Source organism: Nematolebias whitei, chromosome 10 (assembly GCF_014905685.2).
Source record: "Nematolebias whitei isolate Nwh7 chromosome 10, NemWhi1, whole genome shotgun sequence".
Taxonomy (NCBI): Eukaryota; Metazoa; Chordata; class Actinopteri; order Cyprinodontiformes; family Rivulidae; genus Nematolebias; species Nematolebias whitei.
In genome coordinates this window covers 19,733,668-19,753,681 of record NC_056507.1, presented here as the reverse complement: position 1 = coordinate 19,753,681, position 20,014 = coordinate 19,733,668, and the positions used below count along the sequence as shown (strand labels likewise).

The window sequence follows — 20,014 nt, the reverse complement described above, 5'->3', positions numbered from 1 at the left end:
ATATATATATATATATATATATATATACATATATATATATACTTGCTTTATTGGTACCCGTGAGTTTCATTTTCGTTAAAGCAGCTAAGGTAATTAAGAAGAAATAGTGGCTTTATGTGTCAGTAAGTGGAAACAATAGGACTGAAGTTTGGAGTTGAACCTTTTGATTTAATTTAAAATCAACCTGCAGTTTTCTTGTTAAAAAAATGACTTCTGGATTGTTCCCCTCTCAGTTTCAAAAGGAAACAGATGGATGTGAAATTAGGGGTCAGAGGAGACTCACCTTGCAGCAGGGATGTTGCCGTGGTTACAGTTTCGGGAACTCCGTCGACACTGTAGATGGACTGGAGGAACTCGGGGACGCAGTCGTTTTCATCCGTTATCAACACCTGAACCTGATTAGCATCGAAGAGGCAAAGAGATACGAGGAGGAAAGGGACAAAAAAATCAGAGTGAAAGAACAGAAAATTAACCACTCTTTATTAACTCTCAAATTCAGAAGACAACCGTATCAAATTCTGTGTGCAGAAAGTTGACCCCAAAACTTAATCTTAATTGCATTTTCTAGTTCCGCTAGTTGCCCATGCAACTCATCCTTTATCTTCCACTTCATGATTTTCCCGAGTCAAAAATAGAAATGTTTTGAGCATGCGAGTGCCTCACTGTGTGTGTTTTCAACAAAAGCCTTTAGCTGTCCTCCATCCTACAAGCTCCCTGTCACCGCAATGTGTAAAGTGTGAAGTGACAGCTGAGTAATAGTCCTGAAATAGATGGGAAAGGTTTTTCCCAGTCTCCATCTCCTACCCCACGACATGCAGCTGAGCAGAAAGGCGGTTTTGCTTGCTAAATCTGTGGTGAGAAGTGAACCTGCAACATGATAATTGGGTGACTAAAATCCATCCATCCATCCAACCATTATCGTTACCCGCTTCTTTCTTTTTAGGTCATGGGGGTTACTGGTGCCCATATCCAGCAGTCACTGTGGGATGGGCGGGGGACACCCTGGACAGGACTCAAGTCCATCACAGGGACACATAGAGACAAACAAGACAAACAACCATTCACTCTCTCACTCACACCTAGGGACAATTTAGAGTTACCATTCAGGCTAACATGCATGTTTTGGTCAGTGGGAGGAAACTGGAGTACCCGGAGAAAACCCACGCATGCACGGAGAGAACATGCAAACTCCACCCAGAAAGGTCCCCGGCTGGGATTCGATCCAACAACCTTCTCGCTGAGAGGCAACAGCTCTACCAACTGAACCACTGTGACAAAAATCTTTAAATTAACATTTTAAACAAAGTCAAAACATAAATAGTTTAACTAAACATGCTGATTTATTACAGTTGTTTTTAAAGTCTGAGGTTGTATATGCCAGAACATGTTTAACAGAGGTGCTGGCAAGTTTGTGAAGCCTTTAGAATTTGCTATATTTCTGCATAAACATGTAATAAAACAATCAGACTTTCACACAAGTCCTAAAAGTAGATAGAGAACCCAATTAAACAAAAATACAAAAGTATTATAGTTGGTCATTTATTTGTTGAGGAAAATGATCCAATATTATTTATGAGTGGTAAAAGAATGTGAAACTCTAGGATTAGCAGTTAATTTGAAGATGAAATTAGAGTCAGGTGGTTTTAATCAATGGGATGATGATCAGGTGTGGGTGGGCACCCTGTTTGATTTAAAGAACAGGATCTATCAATGTCTGCTCTTCACAGCATGTGTGTGGAAGTGTATCATGGCACGAACAAAGGAGATTTATGAAGGCTTGAGAAAAAGAGTTGTAGATGCTCTTCAGGCTGGAAAAGTTACGAAACCGTCTCTAAAGAGTTTGGACTCCACCAATCCACAGTCAGACAAGCTGTGTACAAATGGAGGAATTCCAAGATCATTGCTATCCTCCCCAGGATTGATGGACCAACAAAGATCACTCCAAGAGCAAGGTGTGGAATAGTCGGCGAGATCACAAAGGACCATGGGTAACTTCTAAGCAACTGAAGGTCTCTCTCACATTAATGTTAATGTTCACGAGTCCACCATCAGGAGAACACTGAACAACAATGGTGTGCATGGCAGGGTTGCAAGGAGGAAGCAACTGCGATCCAAAAAAGAAAATTATTGGATGTGAAATTCCTCAGGGCTCTGTATTGGGACCAAACTTGTTTATTTTGTATGTGAATGATCTGGTTGATGTGTCAGGGCTTTTGAAGTGTGTATTATTTGCTGATGATACCACATTTTTTTGAAGATATTGAACGGATGTTAGAGATGATACGGACAGAATTCGTAAAAATGCAAAACTGGTTCCAAATTAATAAGTTATCATTAAGTTTGGAGAAAAAAAAACCTACATGATATTTAGTAATAGAAATAAAATTATCAAAGTCCCATTTAAAATTGACAGTATTGAAATTCATAGAGTTAATGAAATGAAATTTTGGGTGTTGTCAATGAGAAGCTGACATGGAAATTTCATGTTACTTAAGAATAAAAATAGCTCAATCAATTGTATTACTGTATAAAGTAAAAGAGTTTTTGAACAACAAAGCTTTGTATATATTGTATAATGTAATGATTGTTCCATATTTAATCAATTGTATTGAAGTTTGGGGAAAGCATGCAAAACAATTACAAACCCTATTTTTATTTTACAAAAAAGAGCTGTAAGAATTATTAGTAGGAAGTGCTATGGTCACCCAACAAATATATTTTTTCATCAGTTGAAATTATTAACATTTTATGATTTGTTAGTATTTTATAAATCATGTACAAAGCTCATAAAAAATATTTCCCCCAAATATTCAATTAAATTTGTTAAAAAAGAGCGTCATTATAACCTTAAAGGAATGGAAATGTTTGTAAACCCTCCATATAGGACTAGTCTGAAGGAGCTGCATTGTAATTTAGGGAGCAGGATTGTGGAATTGCCTTGATATCACCATAAACATTTATAAAACAATGTATATGTTTAAAAGAGGATTAAGTTAAAATTGTTGGAAAATTATGGTGCCATGTGAAGGATGCCTAATATTTTTGTTTTCCCTTTGGAGATGTTCAAGCCTAAGTTATTGTTTGTTTGTAGTTGTTTTTTTTTTTTTAATAAGGGACAGATATTACTAGAATTTTCTTTTTCTTCCTGCACCCTTTTCATTCAATTTTTTTTTATAATGAATTTGGTTTGTTTCTTTATAGTTTCTTTTAAATGAATGAATAAATGAAAAATAAATAAATAAATAAAACAACATTGCTGCTCGCCTGCAGTTTGCTAAAGATCATGTGGTCAGGCTAAAAGGCTGTTAGAAGAATGTTTTGTGGACGGATGAGACCAAAATAGAACTTTATGGTTTAAATGAAAAGTGTTCTGTTTGGAGAAAGGAAAACACTGCATTCCTGCCTAAGAACCTTCTCCCATCTGTGAAACATAGTGGTGGTAGTATCATGATTTTGGCCTGTTTTGCTGCATCTGGGCCAGAACAACACTCCATCATTGATGGAACAATGAATTCTGAATTATATCAGAACATTATTGAGGAAAATGTCAGGACATCTGTCCATGAACTGAATCTAAAGAGAAGGTGGGTCATGCAGCAAAACAATGACACTAAGCACACAAGTCATTTTACCAAAGAATGGTTCAAGAAAAATAAAGTTCATGTTTTGCAATGACCAAGTCAAAGTCCTGACTTTAATCCAGTCCAGATGTTGTAGAAGGACCTGAAGCAGCAGCTAATGTGAGGAAACCACCAACATCTCAGAGTTGAAGCTGTTCTGTACAGAGGAATGGACTAATATTCCTTCAAGCTGGTGCGCAGGGCTGATCAACATTTTTTGGAAATGTTTAGTTGTAGTTATTGCTGCACAGGGGAGAGTGGGGGAGGGAGGTCACAACAGATACTGAAAGCAAAGATTCACATACGTATGCAACTCACAAATATGTAATATTGGATCATTTCCCTCAATAAATAAATGATAAGTATAATACTTCAGTATTTTTGGTTTAAGTGGGTTCTATTTATCTACTTTTAGGACTTTTGTGAAAATCTGATGATATTTTAGGTCATATTTATGCAGAAGTATAGAAAATTATAAAAGCTTCACAAACTTTCAAGCACCCCTGTTTGTTTCATTTCCAGTCGTTGGACAAAAAGCCTTTTCTAAAGCTCTGAAACAAAAGGTGTGGGCAAAAAGTCCCATGGTTCACTTGTTAACATTTCAAAACCACCCAGCCATGCCATCCCTGCAGAAAGCGACAAACTCTGCTGCTCGCCTTTTGAGGTTATCGCTGAGCAGCGTGATGTCAATAGGTCAAGGCTGAGTTTTAATCATTGAAGTTTTTACAGCGTTGCCAATGGTGGCCCAGGGGAGCAAAACAATATGCCATTGAAGCGAAACAAAAAGCAATAACATGATAAAATTCATAAAGCTCTAACAAAAGAGAAGAGAAAAGTAGCTTCACAAACCACAACAATGCAATCTTTTTTCAAAAAGTTACAAAATAGAAAAATTATGAAAACATGGCTTGGAGACAAAGACAAATATGTCATGACAAAACAAACACAAAGTCATTTCAACAACAACAACAAAACATGTAGCCATTTTGGAATAAACAATTGGTAGGTTGCTGTTCCCCGAGGTTGATTTTATTAGTGAATGTGTGTAATTGTGAAGGGGTCTGAGATTGTTATCACTGTATGTTTCCATACAACGGTGAAGTGAGTTCTCTGCAGTTAACCATCATATGTGAGATACAGCCAGGTGGAGCAGTGGGCAGCTATGCAAGCACCTGGGGAGCAGTTAGGGATTAGGTGCCTTGCTCAGAGACACCACGACATGTGGAAATGGCTGGGAGTCGAATCTAGACTTTCTGGTCCCAAGTCCACTGTCCTACCTCTACCCCATCTCAGCCCCATTAATAAATAATAAGTAATAACAATAAATAGTAATAATAATAACCATAATTAATACTTAATACTATTATATACCTCTATATACAGTATGTTCACACTTGACCAATTATTTGTGGCAGGAAAGACACCAAAGCCTCATCCTCACCTCCTCCTACCACACCATACCCCAACCTCCCTGAATTTGTATTAAATGTTATGACATCATCTGACTCACGTGTGCAACCAAACCTCCGCTAGTAGAGATGATGCCATGACAGCAGTAGCAGCACAGCCTGTTTAGACATGCTCTTGAGTAAATTCACTGTTTTCCGCAGCTTTAATTCATGAAATTAAACTTTAGCAAGACCAAGACTTCTATTTGTATGCCTCAGATTACTGCAAAGATATACAGTATAGTCCCTCATTTATTACGGGGGATCCGTACTCTGTCTTGCAATATTTTAAACAATATTTCTAAAATTTAAACGCTCTAAAAGAGTACAGAATGTCATGTTTTCAGCTCTCTGCCTCCTGATGCACCTGTGCTCTTGGCCACGCCCACTTCTCCACTGCAGAGTGGAGATCAGCTGATCAGCTGCAGGAGGAAGCTTTTGCTGCAGCTGTGGGCTGCACAGCTTGTCTATATTTGAAACACAACTGTGAGGTAAATGTACTGTGATAAATGTAATTCAGTAAATGTTCTAATATGTAAAATATATTGTATTAAATGACTAAAGGAGCAGAAATCTTTAAAATATAATCAATTTGAGTGAAATAAAGTTGTTCTAAGGCAAAAATCCATATCAGTCTGGAAGATATAAATGGCATATTTTAAATTATTTTGTGCTGCACAAAGGATTACCTGTGCTATAAATTTAAAACATATCACCCTTATAAAAAAGGAACATTTATTTTATAAAATTCAAAAATGCCACAAGCCTCGGGTAAACACTGAACTGGAATAAAATCTTCACAGTCTTATTATGCATGCTACGTGTACTCACTAGTTTTGGAGATGAGTGTTTTTGTGGACTGGACTTTAACAGGGAATGCACGTAAACCCAAATGTTTTTAGTGCAAGACATCCAAGGCAGCGCAGAGTGACTGATACTGGTGAGTGGAGCAATTTTATTCACCCCCAGGCACAATGGAAAAGCTAGGGGGTGGCCATTAGTGGCCTTGGCCACCATAGATTAATCTCTGGCCACCTCAAGGGCCACTCCAATCATTTGAGAAAACTATACTTTTAAGCAATATAAAAACTAGAAAGCACAGTTTTCTCAAATGACAGTGGTGGTTGGTTTAAATAGACATATGGAGGTGACCATTTTGGATTTTGATGCGTCAATTCAATTTTTGATAGTGACTTTTCTTACAGTCTCACACCAAAATGGAAGTTGGATATTTACCGTATTTTCCAGCGTATAAGTCACAGTTTTTTGCATAGATTTGTCAGTCCTGAGACTTCTACACCAAAGCGACTTACTTAGCGACTTGGGGGAGTGGTGGCGCAGAGGTTAGAGAGGTGGGCTTGTGATCCGAAGATCGCCGGTTCACGCCCCGGCCCCGACAACATCAAAATTGTGGGTGGGGTAGGTGAAACACCCACACTTGCCCCCACCCTCATTCGCCCCACTCTGGGCCCATGAGCAAGGCCCTTAACCCCCACCATGTGCTCCCTAAACAGGTCTCTCTTGAAAATGAGTTCTCGTGGCTCAATGAGACTAACCTGGATAAATAAAGGCTAAATGAAAAAAAAATATATATATATACGGGTTTTTTTCCCATAGTCATAATGCTATTTTTGACTGATGCTTTAAATTTCTAAGAATTACAACAGTGAGTCCTCTCGTGCATGCTCGCTTCACTCAGCTGGTGCAGGTGGAGAAACGCTGGAGAGCTAGCGGCTCCTGCTGCGATGTATAGATGGATGGATGGCACCATGCTGCCCAGGTGAAATTAAGCTGTTTTGACCATTAAATGAATGCATAATAAACGCAACGGGTCAGCGGTGATGCATAATAAATGTGACTTATATGCTGAAGCGACTTATATATGTTTTTTTTCCTCTTCATTATGCTTTTTTTGACTGATGCGTCTTATACTCCAGAGTGACTTGCACTCCAAAAAATACGGTACTTTTCTAGTTATCGTGCCCACAACATACACGAACGGATGGACTAACAGATGGATGGGATTTTCAATTTCCCGTCTTAACTCTGCAACGCGAGACAATAAAACATAATTATTAAAGAAAACAACTTTTTTTTTGTAATTTAGTGAAAAATTTGTGAATTTGCTTTTGTTGCAGCTTTGATACCAAAATTCCCAGCGATGCAGTCCAAAAGCTGTTTTCTCACAGCTTAATCCTCCACAGTTAATGCAATGTTTCCTTAACAGATGCAAAGATAAAACTTCAAAAGTGGAATTCATCTTAACAGGCCAACGTGCATGAACTCTTGACTCCTGTTTGCTGTCTTAATAAAAACCAACCTCTGTGGCCGTGCTGAGGCTGCCCGGCTCCTCGTTGGCTCGCACCATCAGAAGGTAGCGCCGCTGATCGCTCTCATAATCCAGCGTTCTGGTCAGACTGATCTCCCCGGTCTCCTGTCGAATGCTGAACAGGCTGCTGGGATTGATCAGCAGGCTGTAGCTGATTTGCTGCTTCTGGAAGGAAATGGCTAAAACCACAAGGAAGCTGTGGAAGAAACAGAAAACGATCAAACAAGAAATTAAATGAAAAACTATTTGCGTCTTGATTTTAGCTGAACTCATGATGAATTAGAATCGAAATCCTCTTCTCTTACATCAGCACTATACGATAATGAAATCAGTTACTCCATGCCCCATCAGCTGCATGTTATAATCACGGTTAGTCAGTTTTTGTCAGTTTGGTGTAATAATAGAATGCCATTACACAGATACCTTTGTTTGTTTTTATGGTTAAGAGAGTTTGCATTCAGTAACGGTGTGCGATGATGATTGTCAGTGCTTGCTTGAGTGCACCGATGGGACCAAATGAATATGTATTAACACAAGTCTTACACAGTACCGTGACAAAATGCAACACCTACTGTGTGTTTCTGTCCATGCTTTAGTTATTGTAGGGATTGGAGTTGAGGCTTTGTAGATGATAAAACTGTCCTGGTGTAAGTCAGTCAATTAACATTTGTCTTATAATGTATTTATTTTTACTTTTGTCTTTTGTATTGTCTAATGCTTTATGTTTAGACTCGCCTGGATTTGCTAGTTCAAGTCTATGTTCCCTTTAATCTCTACTTTTTTTTATTTTACTGTTATTCTTGGTTCATTTAATTTTATTGTTTAGAATTAAAAAAAATCTTGTTCAGTCTTTTACTGTCCTTAGTTTCCATCATGTGTTTTTCTTTGGTATCGTTCGTAGTTTTCCTTTTCCCTTCCCTCTATAGTTCAGCTATGGTTTGTTAGTCAATTAGACCCTAGTGTGTGTTTATAGTCTTGCCTCACCATCCATACTTTGTTAGTCTGTTTGTTCACCAAGTGTTCTGTTTAGCTTTTCTGTTTTTTATTTTATTTTTTTCTATCTACCCTGCTTTGTTTGTTCCTTGCTTGTTTGTAGCTCCTTGGACTTATCAGCTGCTCTGGCCAAGTTTTCTGCAGCATTTCCTTTTGTTCCCACAAGTTCATACAAGTTTTTTTTTTTTGTTGTTGTTGTTTTTGTCGGCCCTTTCCTCTATTCTGCTTTTGGGTCTTCCTAAAACCACTCGCTTAAATAATATTAAGCTAACAAAGTAAAGTTAGATCCTCTGGATGGATTCTTTTTTGTTGAAACGTTTCATATTTTATCCAGAAGACTTCTTCAGTCTGAGAAGATGCAACAAACTCAGTCTTACAAACAGCATCTTCTCATAATGGATCAACCAGTTTGCTAATGACAGATGTTGGATAAAAGGCAAAGATGTTATGACAAAGAAGAATCCGTCCAAAGGACCCGACTTAACCTTGTTGGATGTATCTACCGGGATTATTGGGCGTGCATCAGACCATTTTTATACTTTCCTCATTTAAACTGTATTCCCCTATGTCAACTAATAATAAAGTATCTGACAAAGAAGCGCTGAAATACCACCAAGTAACATCTAAATTAAACAGCTTAATTACAAAATGAGACCTCAGAGAAATATCACATTTTTTCACAAATACAAGGCATTTTTGACAAATCCCTGGAAATAAATGTAGAATAAACTTGTAATTCCTTGATGTTTTGCTTCAGGCTGATCTGAAATTCTTCCCTGCTTTTGTGTGAGTAGATGTTAACAAATGCAGCACTCACGGCTGGCCTTCTGGTGTGTTCTCTGGTATGGAGATGGCGTAGCTGCCGTTGGTGAACTGTGGCGCTCTGGCTCCTGCCACCACAGAGAGCATGGCAGGTGCGCTGCGACTTCCCACGCCATCAATGGCCACCACGCTTAACAGGTATTCTCTGTCTCTCTGAAGCACCAGCCCTGTGGTCACCACCTGGCCTGTCTTTTTGTCTACAGCAAAGCAGCCATCACCGCCTGCAGGGAAATAAACTGATATGATTTCCGATCGTTGGATCCAAACCAACCCGATGGTGCTGTCTGGAATACTAACTCAAAGATTACTCGTGAGAGCTGAAAATATGATTCTTCCCTTTTTGAGCTCACTGAATTAAAAAGATGCGTCTGTTTATTTTTTTTTTTCAAAGGGTGTTCCATAGAGTGTTCAGTAATCAATAGCTAACCTGCAGTAGAGATGGTTCAGTTTAGAATATTAAGCAGAAGTTGTGTCAGAGGAGAAAAGCTAACAGCAGTCACTATAGGCCTAGTTCAAAAGCAAGTTTCTGTCATTAAAGCAGTTCCATTAAAAAAAGCATACATGAACACTTTTAAAAGTGTTTATGTCACTTGCAATTTTATTTGACTCATTCAATAGCTATCGATATTTACACTTATGATCATGTCAGCCGCTGTCTTTTGTCATTAATGGTCCATGTAAAACTTTGTGTTCCCTTACAACAAATCCTTCCTGATAGCTCTACCAAATGCCCCATTAAAAATGTGAAGTACCGTAATTTCCGGACTATAGAGCAAACCCGAATATAAGCCGTGCCCACTAAATAAAAAGTAAATGGAATATAAATAAAAATGAAACATACACAAACACTACATACAGTAATTTTTTGTTTGTTTGTTTGTTTGTTTGTTTGTTTTTGAACAGTGCCTATAACACAGCTGATTAAAAAAGAATACAGTAGACTCCCAGGAAGTCATTGATCATTATCTTCACCTTCCTCTTGCACACTGCGCCCTTGAGCTTGTGCTTTTCTTTTCATCACGCAGCAGCCTTTCGAAACTCGTTAGTGATGTAGGATTTTTTTAACCCTGCGCCGCTGTCAGGATCCACTGGCAGACTTGAAGAAAAGTTGCTCTTTGCATGCGGCCACTTTTGGTACATAATTTCTCACCTCCAGTCATCCAAGCCTCCCACCGAGCTCGGAATGCCACTTTAATCCACAATTCACACTTATTTCGAGGGGCTGCAAGTACTTCGCTGTGCCCCCAGGGAGAGGGAAACAAAGTTTTCTGTTTGTAATTTCATTGATCTGATATTTTGTCAGGTATTTTTGTCCGTGTTTTCTAGAATTGCGCCACTCGGGGTGGCTGCATGTTGGAGTAGCTCTGTTACATTCATTATGAGTTATTGCTTCTGAAAACTTTAATTCCTCTTTTTTTCTGGATGTAAATCACTTTTTTCAGTTGATTATTCACTCTGGTATCAGATGCTGTGCGGCTGGAAGGATTTTAACTGAAACCTTTTTACTTTAGGGCATTTGTTATGATGCGTAACCATGACAACAAGGTGTTTTTTAACAATGAGGAGCAGCTGATTAACATAGCAAAAGCTCAAAAAACTCAATTACATTCACAAATCCGAAATTAGTTGAAAAGGCGGCGCCGAGGATGAATTCCCATCAATCTGGCGGTGTTGCTCAAGTACCTGACTGCTGAGATCCTGGAGCTGGTGGGAACATGGCTCATGACAGCAGGAGGACTGGGATCATTCCCCGGCACTTTCAACTGTCTGTCTGTGGAGACGAAGAGCTTGGCAGACTGCTGCCTGGCATTCGGGCAGCCCTGCTGCTCAAGAGGATCTGACAGCAAGCTGGATCCAGGTGGACGGATCGGTATCTGTGGCCAGATTCTTCAAATTTACTGCAGAAGATCCTTCCTGCCCACAGCTATCAGCATCTAACAACTCTTGAATGAAACTAGGATGATGAGCTACACTAACACTTTCCCTTTGGGATTAATAAAGTTTTTATGAATTGAATTGAATTAATTTATTTTTAACCTTTATTTATACAGGTAGTCTTATTGAGTCACGAGGACCACCGTCCAAGAGAGACATGTACTGGGCAGCTATGTGAGCACTCGAGTGTGAAGAGGCTAAATGTTTTGGCAACACACACAAAAAAAAAATCCATAAATTATCCGCAGCATTGTATAAGCTGCTATGTTCACAGAGTGAGAAAAAAAGAGCAGCCTATAGTCTGGAAATTACGGTATTTCTTTAAAGTTGAAAACACATTCTCAATTTTCAGATATATTTATGCATTTGTTTGAAATACAGGTAGAAATATCCTTTGAGTATCTATTTGTGACAACATGTTCCCACCAAAGTGTCGAGATAGATGTATAATCGAGCGGCAATGTTGCTTACTCATCGCAAGGAATATCGGTAAATATTCAACAGCTACTCAAATAAAAATTACATTTCTTGTTTTTTTGTAGGGTTTTTTTGTCCAAAGTGACAAAGCTAATGTGAACAGAAAGTAGACTGGAAAATGTGCTGACACGTCCAGAGTAGAGGAGCACAGTATTGAGCAGTGGTTGATTTGTGTATGACTAAACGTGGGTCAGAGTCTTAATGTGCCTCAGTTTGGCCTTAAGTGGTGTGGGGGTTCCTTTTTTCATGCCTCTTAAAGCAAGCACAACATGAGACTGTTTAAAATGACTGGTCTGGATAGACTGCAAATAAATAATTATTAGTTTACAACCTCCCGGGCCAGGAAGTTCAAGGATTTCCATCTATTCCGACCAGACGAGAACTGAAAACTGACTGGTCGTCACATTTCACTGTCCTTGAGATTTTTATCACTGACAGCAGTGCAGTGTCAGTGGAAATTTCAGTCTTGAGCCTCAGTGGCTGGCTTGTCCCAGAAGCAAATATTGACAAAGTAGCTCTCAGAAATCATGTCAACCTGTTAGTGTTTAAACAAGACAAACATAAAAAAAAAAGTTATACTCGCACCAACAGAAATTCTTTATAGAAAATGAAGAAAAACGCTGACTTTTGTAGATATTAATACGTAACACCTTATGTTTTCCTAGAAAACATTTTCATTTAGCAAAGTCTGCAAAACTTGCATGTTTTCTGACGGTGTGCGTGAAAGATTAATTGCTCAATAAAATTGTTCATTAAAGAGTGCGATTGCCTGATTAAGAGTTGGAATTTTCACTTTGTCAAATTGGCTTCAGGTGGTATTTGTTGAGACACACTGATATGCAAAAAACGTTAAATTTATCTGAGTGCATCACACACCAGCAATTATGTTACAAAACATGCAAATGATAGTGTGAATTATCAGAGCGAACAAGACAATTTATTCAGCTAGCTCCAGTCTTATTTGCCTGATCATCTGTCATAATATACAGGAAGCTGACTTTTTAAATGCCTTTTATTTTGTCTTGAATGCTCAGGAAAAACAGTTAAATTTATGGTTTGTGAAGAGCCAGAAATAGTGAGATTTGAAAAGTAATAAAGTACATCACTGAGCATACTTTGAACATGGACGTGGTTAAAACTCAACATAACCTTTGCCAAAAAAAAAAAAAAAAAAAGAATCCAAGCTTCAAAATAATTTTTATGAAAATATCAAACTGACATTGTGCTAATTTGATCCTATGCACTATGACTGCCCTCCCCTTTCTGTGGTTCCCACCTCATCTGTTCTTATTGGAGACATTGATTTTTTTTCTTTAATGGTTTTACAAATTAAAAAGACAGATTACAATAAGCATTTAAATGGGCACAATAATTTCTCAAACCAGCTTGGAACTGATGAGTTTTGAAAACATTCCTCAAAAGGAGTAAAAGCACATTTGGTTGGAGGCAATTTTCAGCTACAAATTATTAAAACAATCAAACGGTGTATGTATAAGAGAAAGACATGAAAACAGCAATCAGTGAGTAAAGAAGGAAAGTAAAGAAAAAGTAAAGTGATAAGCAACAACACCGTAACTCAGTCAAGTACTTTTTTTTTTTTATATTTACTTTTTAATTTTTAAGTATTAAAGTTTACAACCTTAAGTGCAATAAAATTTTGATTAGTATTCCCAATTTTTGGTTTTTGTTCCTGCTGCTGTTTCCCCCCATTGTTCTGCAGACTGACAGCTGGTAGGAGTAAAGCATGAACAAAAGTATTAATGTGCCAACGGGATGGAAGAGGAAGGGGGCTGCTAGCATGCATACAACGGTACAAACAATACACTGTTTTGAATATTTAAAGAAAAAACATCATAGATGTCTTAGGGGGAGATAAAAAGGATTCAAAAATCTTCAAGAGACAAGTGAAATGTACAATGGATTAGGAGAAAAGTTGTAGCAAACTCCGTCACAAATATCAAATTTTTACAACATGAACATTGAGGCTGAACAAATTCACAGTTTGGTTATTTTCATAGAATATACTGAAAATTAAATATCAATAATGCTATCAGTCATTGGGATGGACAGGAGTACAGAAATACCTGCAATGAAAGGAAAGGAAAGATTTTTTTTTTTTAAACGGAGACAGAAAATGCATAACTTCTACTTTTATAACAATCACAACTAACACAACATAACTCACAGTATGTGTATTATGAGGGTGTGTTACAACATAGATTTATTTAAAACCTTGCAGGGGCTTTACTTTTTTACTACTAGGAAGTACTGCAATTAGTTCATGGTCATAGAGCAGGGGTTCTCAAACATGTTAGGTTCAGCGACCCCCTCATAATCCTCATGCTTATTAAACAATGTTCTTCAAATTGTCTCTTTAATGCAATGGAAATATTTGTGTAACATAAATACTTAAGACCTGTTCTTTAATAGTGTTAATACAACTTTTATACTTTTAAACATGGGGTATTTTCATTCAAGACACACTTAATAAACAAAAATTTTAATTTAAACTTCCAAAAATTACAATTTTGAAAAAATTAACAGTGGGTGGGCTGGTTCTGGGGGTCCTCCCTTAGAAATGTTTGAATAAAGTTGATGTGATTTCCTGCATTTGGGTGTATTTTAATAGGTTGTTAAACATCTATGTGTTTGTTACAATAAATAAATAAATAAATAAATAAATAAAATATATATATATATATATACATATATATAATTTTATTAAATTTTAAAAATTTTTATATTTTGCTGACCCCCAAGCACCGGCTCATGGACCCGTGGGTGTCCGGGGACCCCAGTTTGAGAACTACTGATCTAGAGACTTTCCATGACATCTCGTAACATTTCATGTTAAGCACATGATAAGAAGTCAGAAAAATGCATGTGAAATCCAAATTACTTTGATTGTTTTTATTCATTTTAAGCTGATAAACGCCACTACTTAAAGTTTCTTAGCACGCCAATGCAGACATTGAGCACCTCCATGCAACTGGGGTTTAACTCAAAATCAGGACGCTGTGGGATGTCCTGAGTACAGTTAAACCGCAAGTCAGAGGGAAATCAGAAAACCCCACAAGCAACATCAGCACATCCCACAATCTCTGCCAACAACCCTCAATCTCTTCAACCACCAGGGGGTCCGCTGTTCTGGCAGGCTTCCAACAGCCCACTGCATGTGTTTGTGTATGAGCGAATGTGTGCTTGCTTGCTTCTCTGTATGAAGCAGAGAGGCAGACAGACAAGAGTGCATGCAAAGTGCATAAACAAATCTCTGAAGGCCCCTGGCTGTGTAGGGGATTTTCTGATTGAATGATTGTATGTGGAGGAGAAAGAAACGAAGGATGGAGGTAGAGAGAGTGAAAGAAAGACAGAGATGCTAATGGACATGTAAAGGGTATGTGAATGCATGAATGAACGTAGGAATGCCAGTGGCTGTATCTCAGATATTGCGCTGGTGCCAGACTGGTTGTATTAATTTCCAAACATTCACAGCCTGCCAGCCTTTTACCAACAAGACAACATGTTTCATTTCACTTTTGTGCAGCTTATGAGGTTGTATCCAAGTAAATGAGCAACAATAATGCTTACCGTCTGACAAGAAGTATTCCACCTCTCCACTTTTGCCCTCATCCCCATCAGTAGCCTCAAGCTGGTAGACAAATGATCCTGCAGGGGCCTCAGGAGACACAACAGCTAGGTAGGGGTATGGCTTCATATTCCACTCAGGAACGTTGTCATTGACATCAGTGATCTTCAGCTTCACCTTGTTCAGGTACCAGTCTGGGCCTAGGGGATAATGCAGAAATAGTGAAGAAACTGTGATTACTTAAAGTGACAGCTGTCATGTAATAGTGTGTGGAGAAGAGACAAGCAACCAGGGAAATCAAAAGTACTGACGAACAGAGAGTCATCAGAGGACACGGGTATGTGGCATGTAAAACCTCTCTCTTAGATGAAATAAATATACGAAAGGAAGTTATAATAACTATTGGTGTTTTGTGTTTAAAGGTACTCATTGTACACTGGAAAATTTAATATAAAGTAGATTATCCTGTTGGCCATCTAGCCTAAAACATTTGATTGTTATACATGATGACTGATTGTTTTGCATGAGTTAAAACTCTACATTATTCACTTTAAGAAACTGGTCCAGATGACATGATTTGGAAAAAGATCAATAAGCTCATAAAGAAGGCTGGCTCAGTTCTGGGGACTCCTCTAGAACCTTTGGAGATGATTGTACAAAGAAGGATTCTTCATAAAACCGTTGGGCGTTCGTTTAGCGGACAGCTTAGTTCATATCTTAGATCCTTATTTACTGTTTCTTTTTACAATTTATATTTTTGCTATTGTTGGATGTTACTGGGACCCTGTGTACACAATTTCGTTCCACCTCGTGTACCACATGCAATGTGAATGACAATAAAGAACCTTGAATCCTTGAATAAGGATTCTTTGAATAAAATGAAGAACATTATAGACAACCCTCAGCATCCTCTTCATCAGACTGTCATACAACAACTGTGTCTTCAGAGGTTTCTTCAGCTCTGTTGTAAGACAGACCAATACAAGAGATCCTTCCTGCCCACAGCATCTATAACAACTCTTTAATGAAACCAGAATGATGATTTACAACATTTAATTTACATTTGGGATTAATAAAGTATTTTTGAATTGAATTGAATTATTTAACATTTTTTATTGGTATCTACTTGGAAGATTGAGCTTACAAACCTTTGTTTTATCCTGAACTATATTAAATGTATGAAGTTCAACAGAGCGTACACCAGTAGTTTTCTATATAAATTGATATACAGTTCATAAAAAAATGGGTTTGCTCTCAGTGTAAACAATGTACTTGGCTAAATCTGCCTAAAACCATGTGGAAGCTTGATTCATGTGATTGACCTACATTAGGCTGAGCGTTGTTTGTGTAGATAAACACACATGACTGAATCGGACAAGCGTAGAATTTTGGGCAAGACATTTAGGTGAGACATGAAAATATAGGAGTGAATCAAGATTGACTAACACAGCTATTACAATCAAACATTGGGTATCATTCAAGGCAGTGGAGCACCAAAGAAGCAGAGTTTGTCATTCAACTTGTGCAAAATTTCTTCAAGACCTATAAGTTTATCATTTCAGGTTAACCTGTCTGTTTATTTGCATGCTTTCCTCAATAGATCTGAGTGTAAATATGTAACAACAGATTAAATTTATTGGTCATCTCAATCCCAAAAAGGTCATCGATGTCCCCATCATTGACCTGTTTTCAGTAACTATTTTCACTTTTCTTCAAGCAAACATGGAAGATCAATGCAGCTCACAAATTTTGTTTACAATTTTTTATCATTTAACTAATATACATTTGTATCAGCAATTTATTATTGATATGAGAAAAATATTGTGCTGATTTAGTTTGTTGCTAGTCTTCGTGTCATGTTTATGAATGCCTTTAAGCAACGTGGAAATGTGCACAGTACAATTTTGATTCAAAGATCTGTAGGAGTCACTTTGACATATCAACCAGAAAGAAGTGATTTACCCATGGTACCCATTTGCCCTTTGGTCTTTCTTTTATTTTGTCATGGTCATTGCAGTTAATGGGTGGATAGCTCTATAAGTGCCTGCAGTATGGACTGGTGGATCTGTTATAACCCATCCATTTTCCATCAAGTCTACCATTCAGGCATGCAGGTTCCCGTGGGAGAGAGCCTCAGCCTCAGTTTCATCTACCAACTCTGGGTAAAGCTACCTTGATCTTCCCAAAGGAATGCAGGGATGATGCCTGAAGACAGCAGGCACTTTGTCGCCTGCATGCTGTGTCACTGAAGTGAATAAGAAGATTCCAAGAATCCAATTACCAACTCGCTCAGTCTAAGCCGAGCCTGATTGCAAGAGAGCACAGCAGCTCCCAAGAAGAAGCTGCGTACACCTTTATGACACGAGTGTGGCAAGACTTTTGCTGAAATGATGATAGGAATTGTTATCCACATTAAAAACAATGGCACAGTTTGAACACTATGTTCAAGAAAATAAACAAAGACAACATAAAGGGCTATTAATTGACATTTTTGTGGAGAGCTATTGCCTCAAAGGGAAGTTATTCACAGATCTGAGAGCTAACACACCACCTTCACAAATACTGGCTGTGATCGTCTGTCAATGTGGCATGAGGAAATGTCAGAAAAGCTGCCAACCAGTTCAGTGGGCTGCCATCCACAGAGGCCATCTGCCTCACCCCAGAGAAGAAATAGAACCTCCTGCCAAGACAAACATACTTACAAACAGATGCACTGGCAGATTTGAACACAAGTACAAACCCTTGACATAGGGGCACGTTATACCATCAAACCCATTAATACGCTTTCACATTTAGCATCCCTCTAACCCACCTCCTCTACCCTTCTCAACTTTTTATTCTCTTAGTGAACACTCAAACACACCTGAGAGCTAAAAAGTAGCCATGGGTTGCAAATATTGTTACATAACATGTCTCCTGTTTGTGACCAAAGGGTATAAATGTGCTTTTAAACCCAAGAAGAAGAAAAAAAAAACAAAAGTATGTGATGCATCCAGTCACTACTCAACGTCTGACTCAGTGGATATGTTGTATTCCAAAACAGCTCTGCTTTGCCTGTTTCGTTAATACTTTGCAGCATAACATCTCCGCCAAGGCTAAATTGACAAGTGTGTGCATGCATGTTTGTCCTATGCATCACTGTGTTGGGTCTGTGATGAGCTGGTGATTTGTTCAGAGTACTCCCTGCTTCTCGTTTGACAACAGCTGGGATCAGCCAAAGCTCTGCTGCACCTCATTTTCACTCAGATGAATTGGAAAACAAAACGGAAATGTGGAGAATACAGTTCTTATTTTATAACTATTATGTTTGATGGAAAATACAACATGATGCACTGTAGACTAGCTCTAAAGAGTTCACAACTCAACCACAATAGCTACAAAGTGTGTGACAGCTCCTAAAAGGATTGTTAGGAGGATAATAACACAGAGAGGAAGCGCTAGAGGAAAGAATTAATCTAGCTTTCTGCTCAGGCTTTAAAGTTGCTCTGCTGAGGAGAAAAGTTTTGACTCAGATGTGATGGTAGTTCGTTTTGGATAAATAGCCACTCTATAGCGTGGGCAGAAAAACCAATCAATGCTCAGATGCTATCTGCTAAAGTGTTGACAGTAGCAATTTATGCACTTTAAGCCAGATCATCCTGCGCCGTTAGATGGAACAATCCTTTCGTGATGAATAATGAGAAGAAAAAATGATTTCACTGCAAAGTAGAGGAGGGTTAAAAGGCACTTAATCAAACAGAAATCAGAGCTCTAGCACTTAACATTTAGTTAACTATCAAATCTTTGCAAGGAGCGATGCAAGACACATTCCTTGCCTCCTGCTTGTTGGTGTCTTTCCCAAACATGTCTCTGTGGTAATGGTAGAGATGATTTTACAAGGCTCCATCTAATTAGCTTGTTATAGAGAGACTAATCAGAGCCAAGGCAGATAATTAGAGCCTATCAGCTCTGGAATGATAATGAAGAATGTACTTGTGTGTGCACGGATGCATGTTTGTGGGGCGTGAGACTTATGCATGCATGGGCCAGCAAGAGTGCACGCCTCATGTTCTTGGGCAGCAAATGTGAGCGATTTCTCTCTGATCTGGTGAGCCAAGTAAAGAGCTGCTGTGAGCGATGCCCCATGAGCACCAAAGCGACATGAGCTGCCTCACCTGACTGGGGTAAAAAAATGTGATAGAATAACTGGCAGAGGTTCACAGCCTCTAGTAGATTGTTCAAAGTAAAATACGCCTTGTGCACTGTGTGTGATGAAAAGCTTGTCCATACTGAACACCACAATCCCATAAGGATAAGAGCATCAGCTGGCTGACTAGCATAATAATGCTTCATGAAAGGTTGGAAGATATGGGTGCACTTGGCCAAGGCTCAGTGAGTACAATAGCTATAGTGTGTTAGCATGTGTGTGAGTTGTGCATGCATGTGTGTGAAAGAGTTTTCAGTGTCTCTGCATGCCATTTTGTTGACGTTTCCTGCTGTTAATCCTCTTCTTGGTGCTAAATAAAGCTGCTAAGTGGCTTGCCAGTTTAAAGGAAAAAAGTTGTCTCAAGTGCTTCTATGCACATATATGCTGCCCACAGTACAAGGACATGGAGTGTGTGTGGGAAGGGGATGAGAGAAAACAGAGGAAAGGAGAGAGCCACAGATACAAGAACGCAAATATCAACAGAAAGAGAGAGATAGAGGCTGAGAGGGGGAAAGGCAGGCAGCATGGTGGAAGGAGGGCTGTGTGATACTTACCAAAGGAGTTAAAATAACATAGAAAGCGCACAAGGGAGCCACAACAAACAGCATAGCGCAACAA

General features: G+C 38.5%; 1 protein-coding gene across 1 annotated transcript in view; it reads right to left on the bottom strand.

The window, feature by feature from the left end:
• The window catches only part of LOC119416019 (neural-cadherin), a 141,690-nt gene that overhangs the window by 82,216 nt on the left and 39,460 nt on the right, over positions 1 to 20,014 (bottom strand). The window contains exons 2-5 of the mRNA XM_037683188.1: positions 15,213 to 15,410; positions 9,208 to 9,433; positions 7,389 to 7,593; positions 284 to 395 (exon numbers count right to left, since the gene is read on the bottom strand). Coding sequence (XP_037539116.1) covers positions 284 to 395; positions 7,389 to 7,593; positions 9,208 to 9,433; positions 15,213 to 15,410 — 741 coding nt within the window. The remainder of the gene's footprint in view (positions 1 to 283; positions 396 to 7,388; positions 7,594 to 9,207; positions 9,434 to 15,212; positions 15,411 to 20,014) is intronic.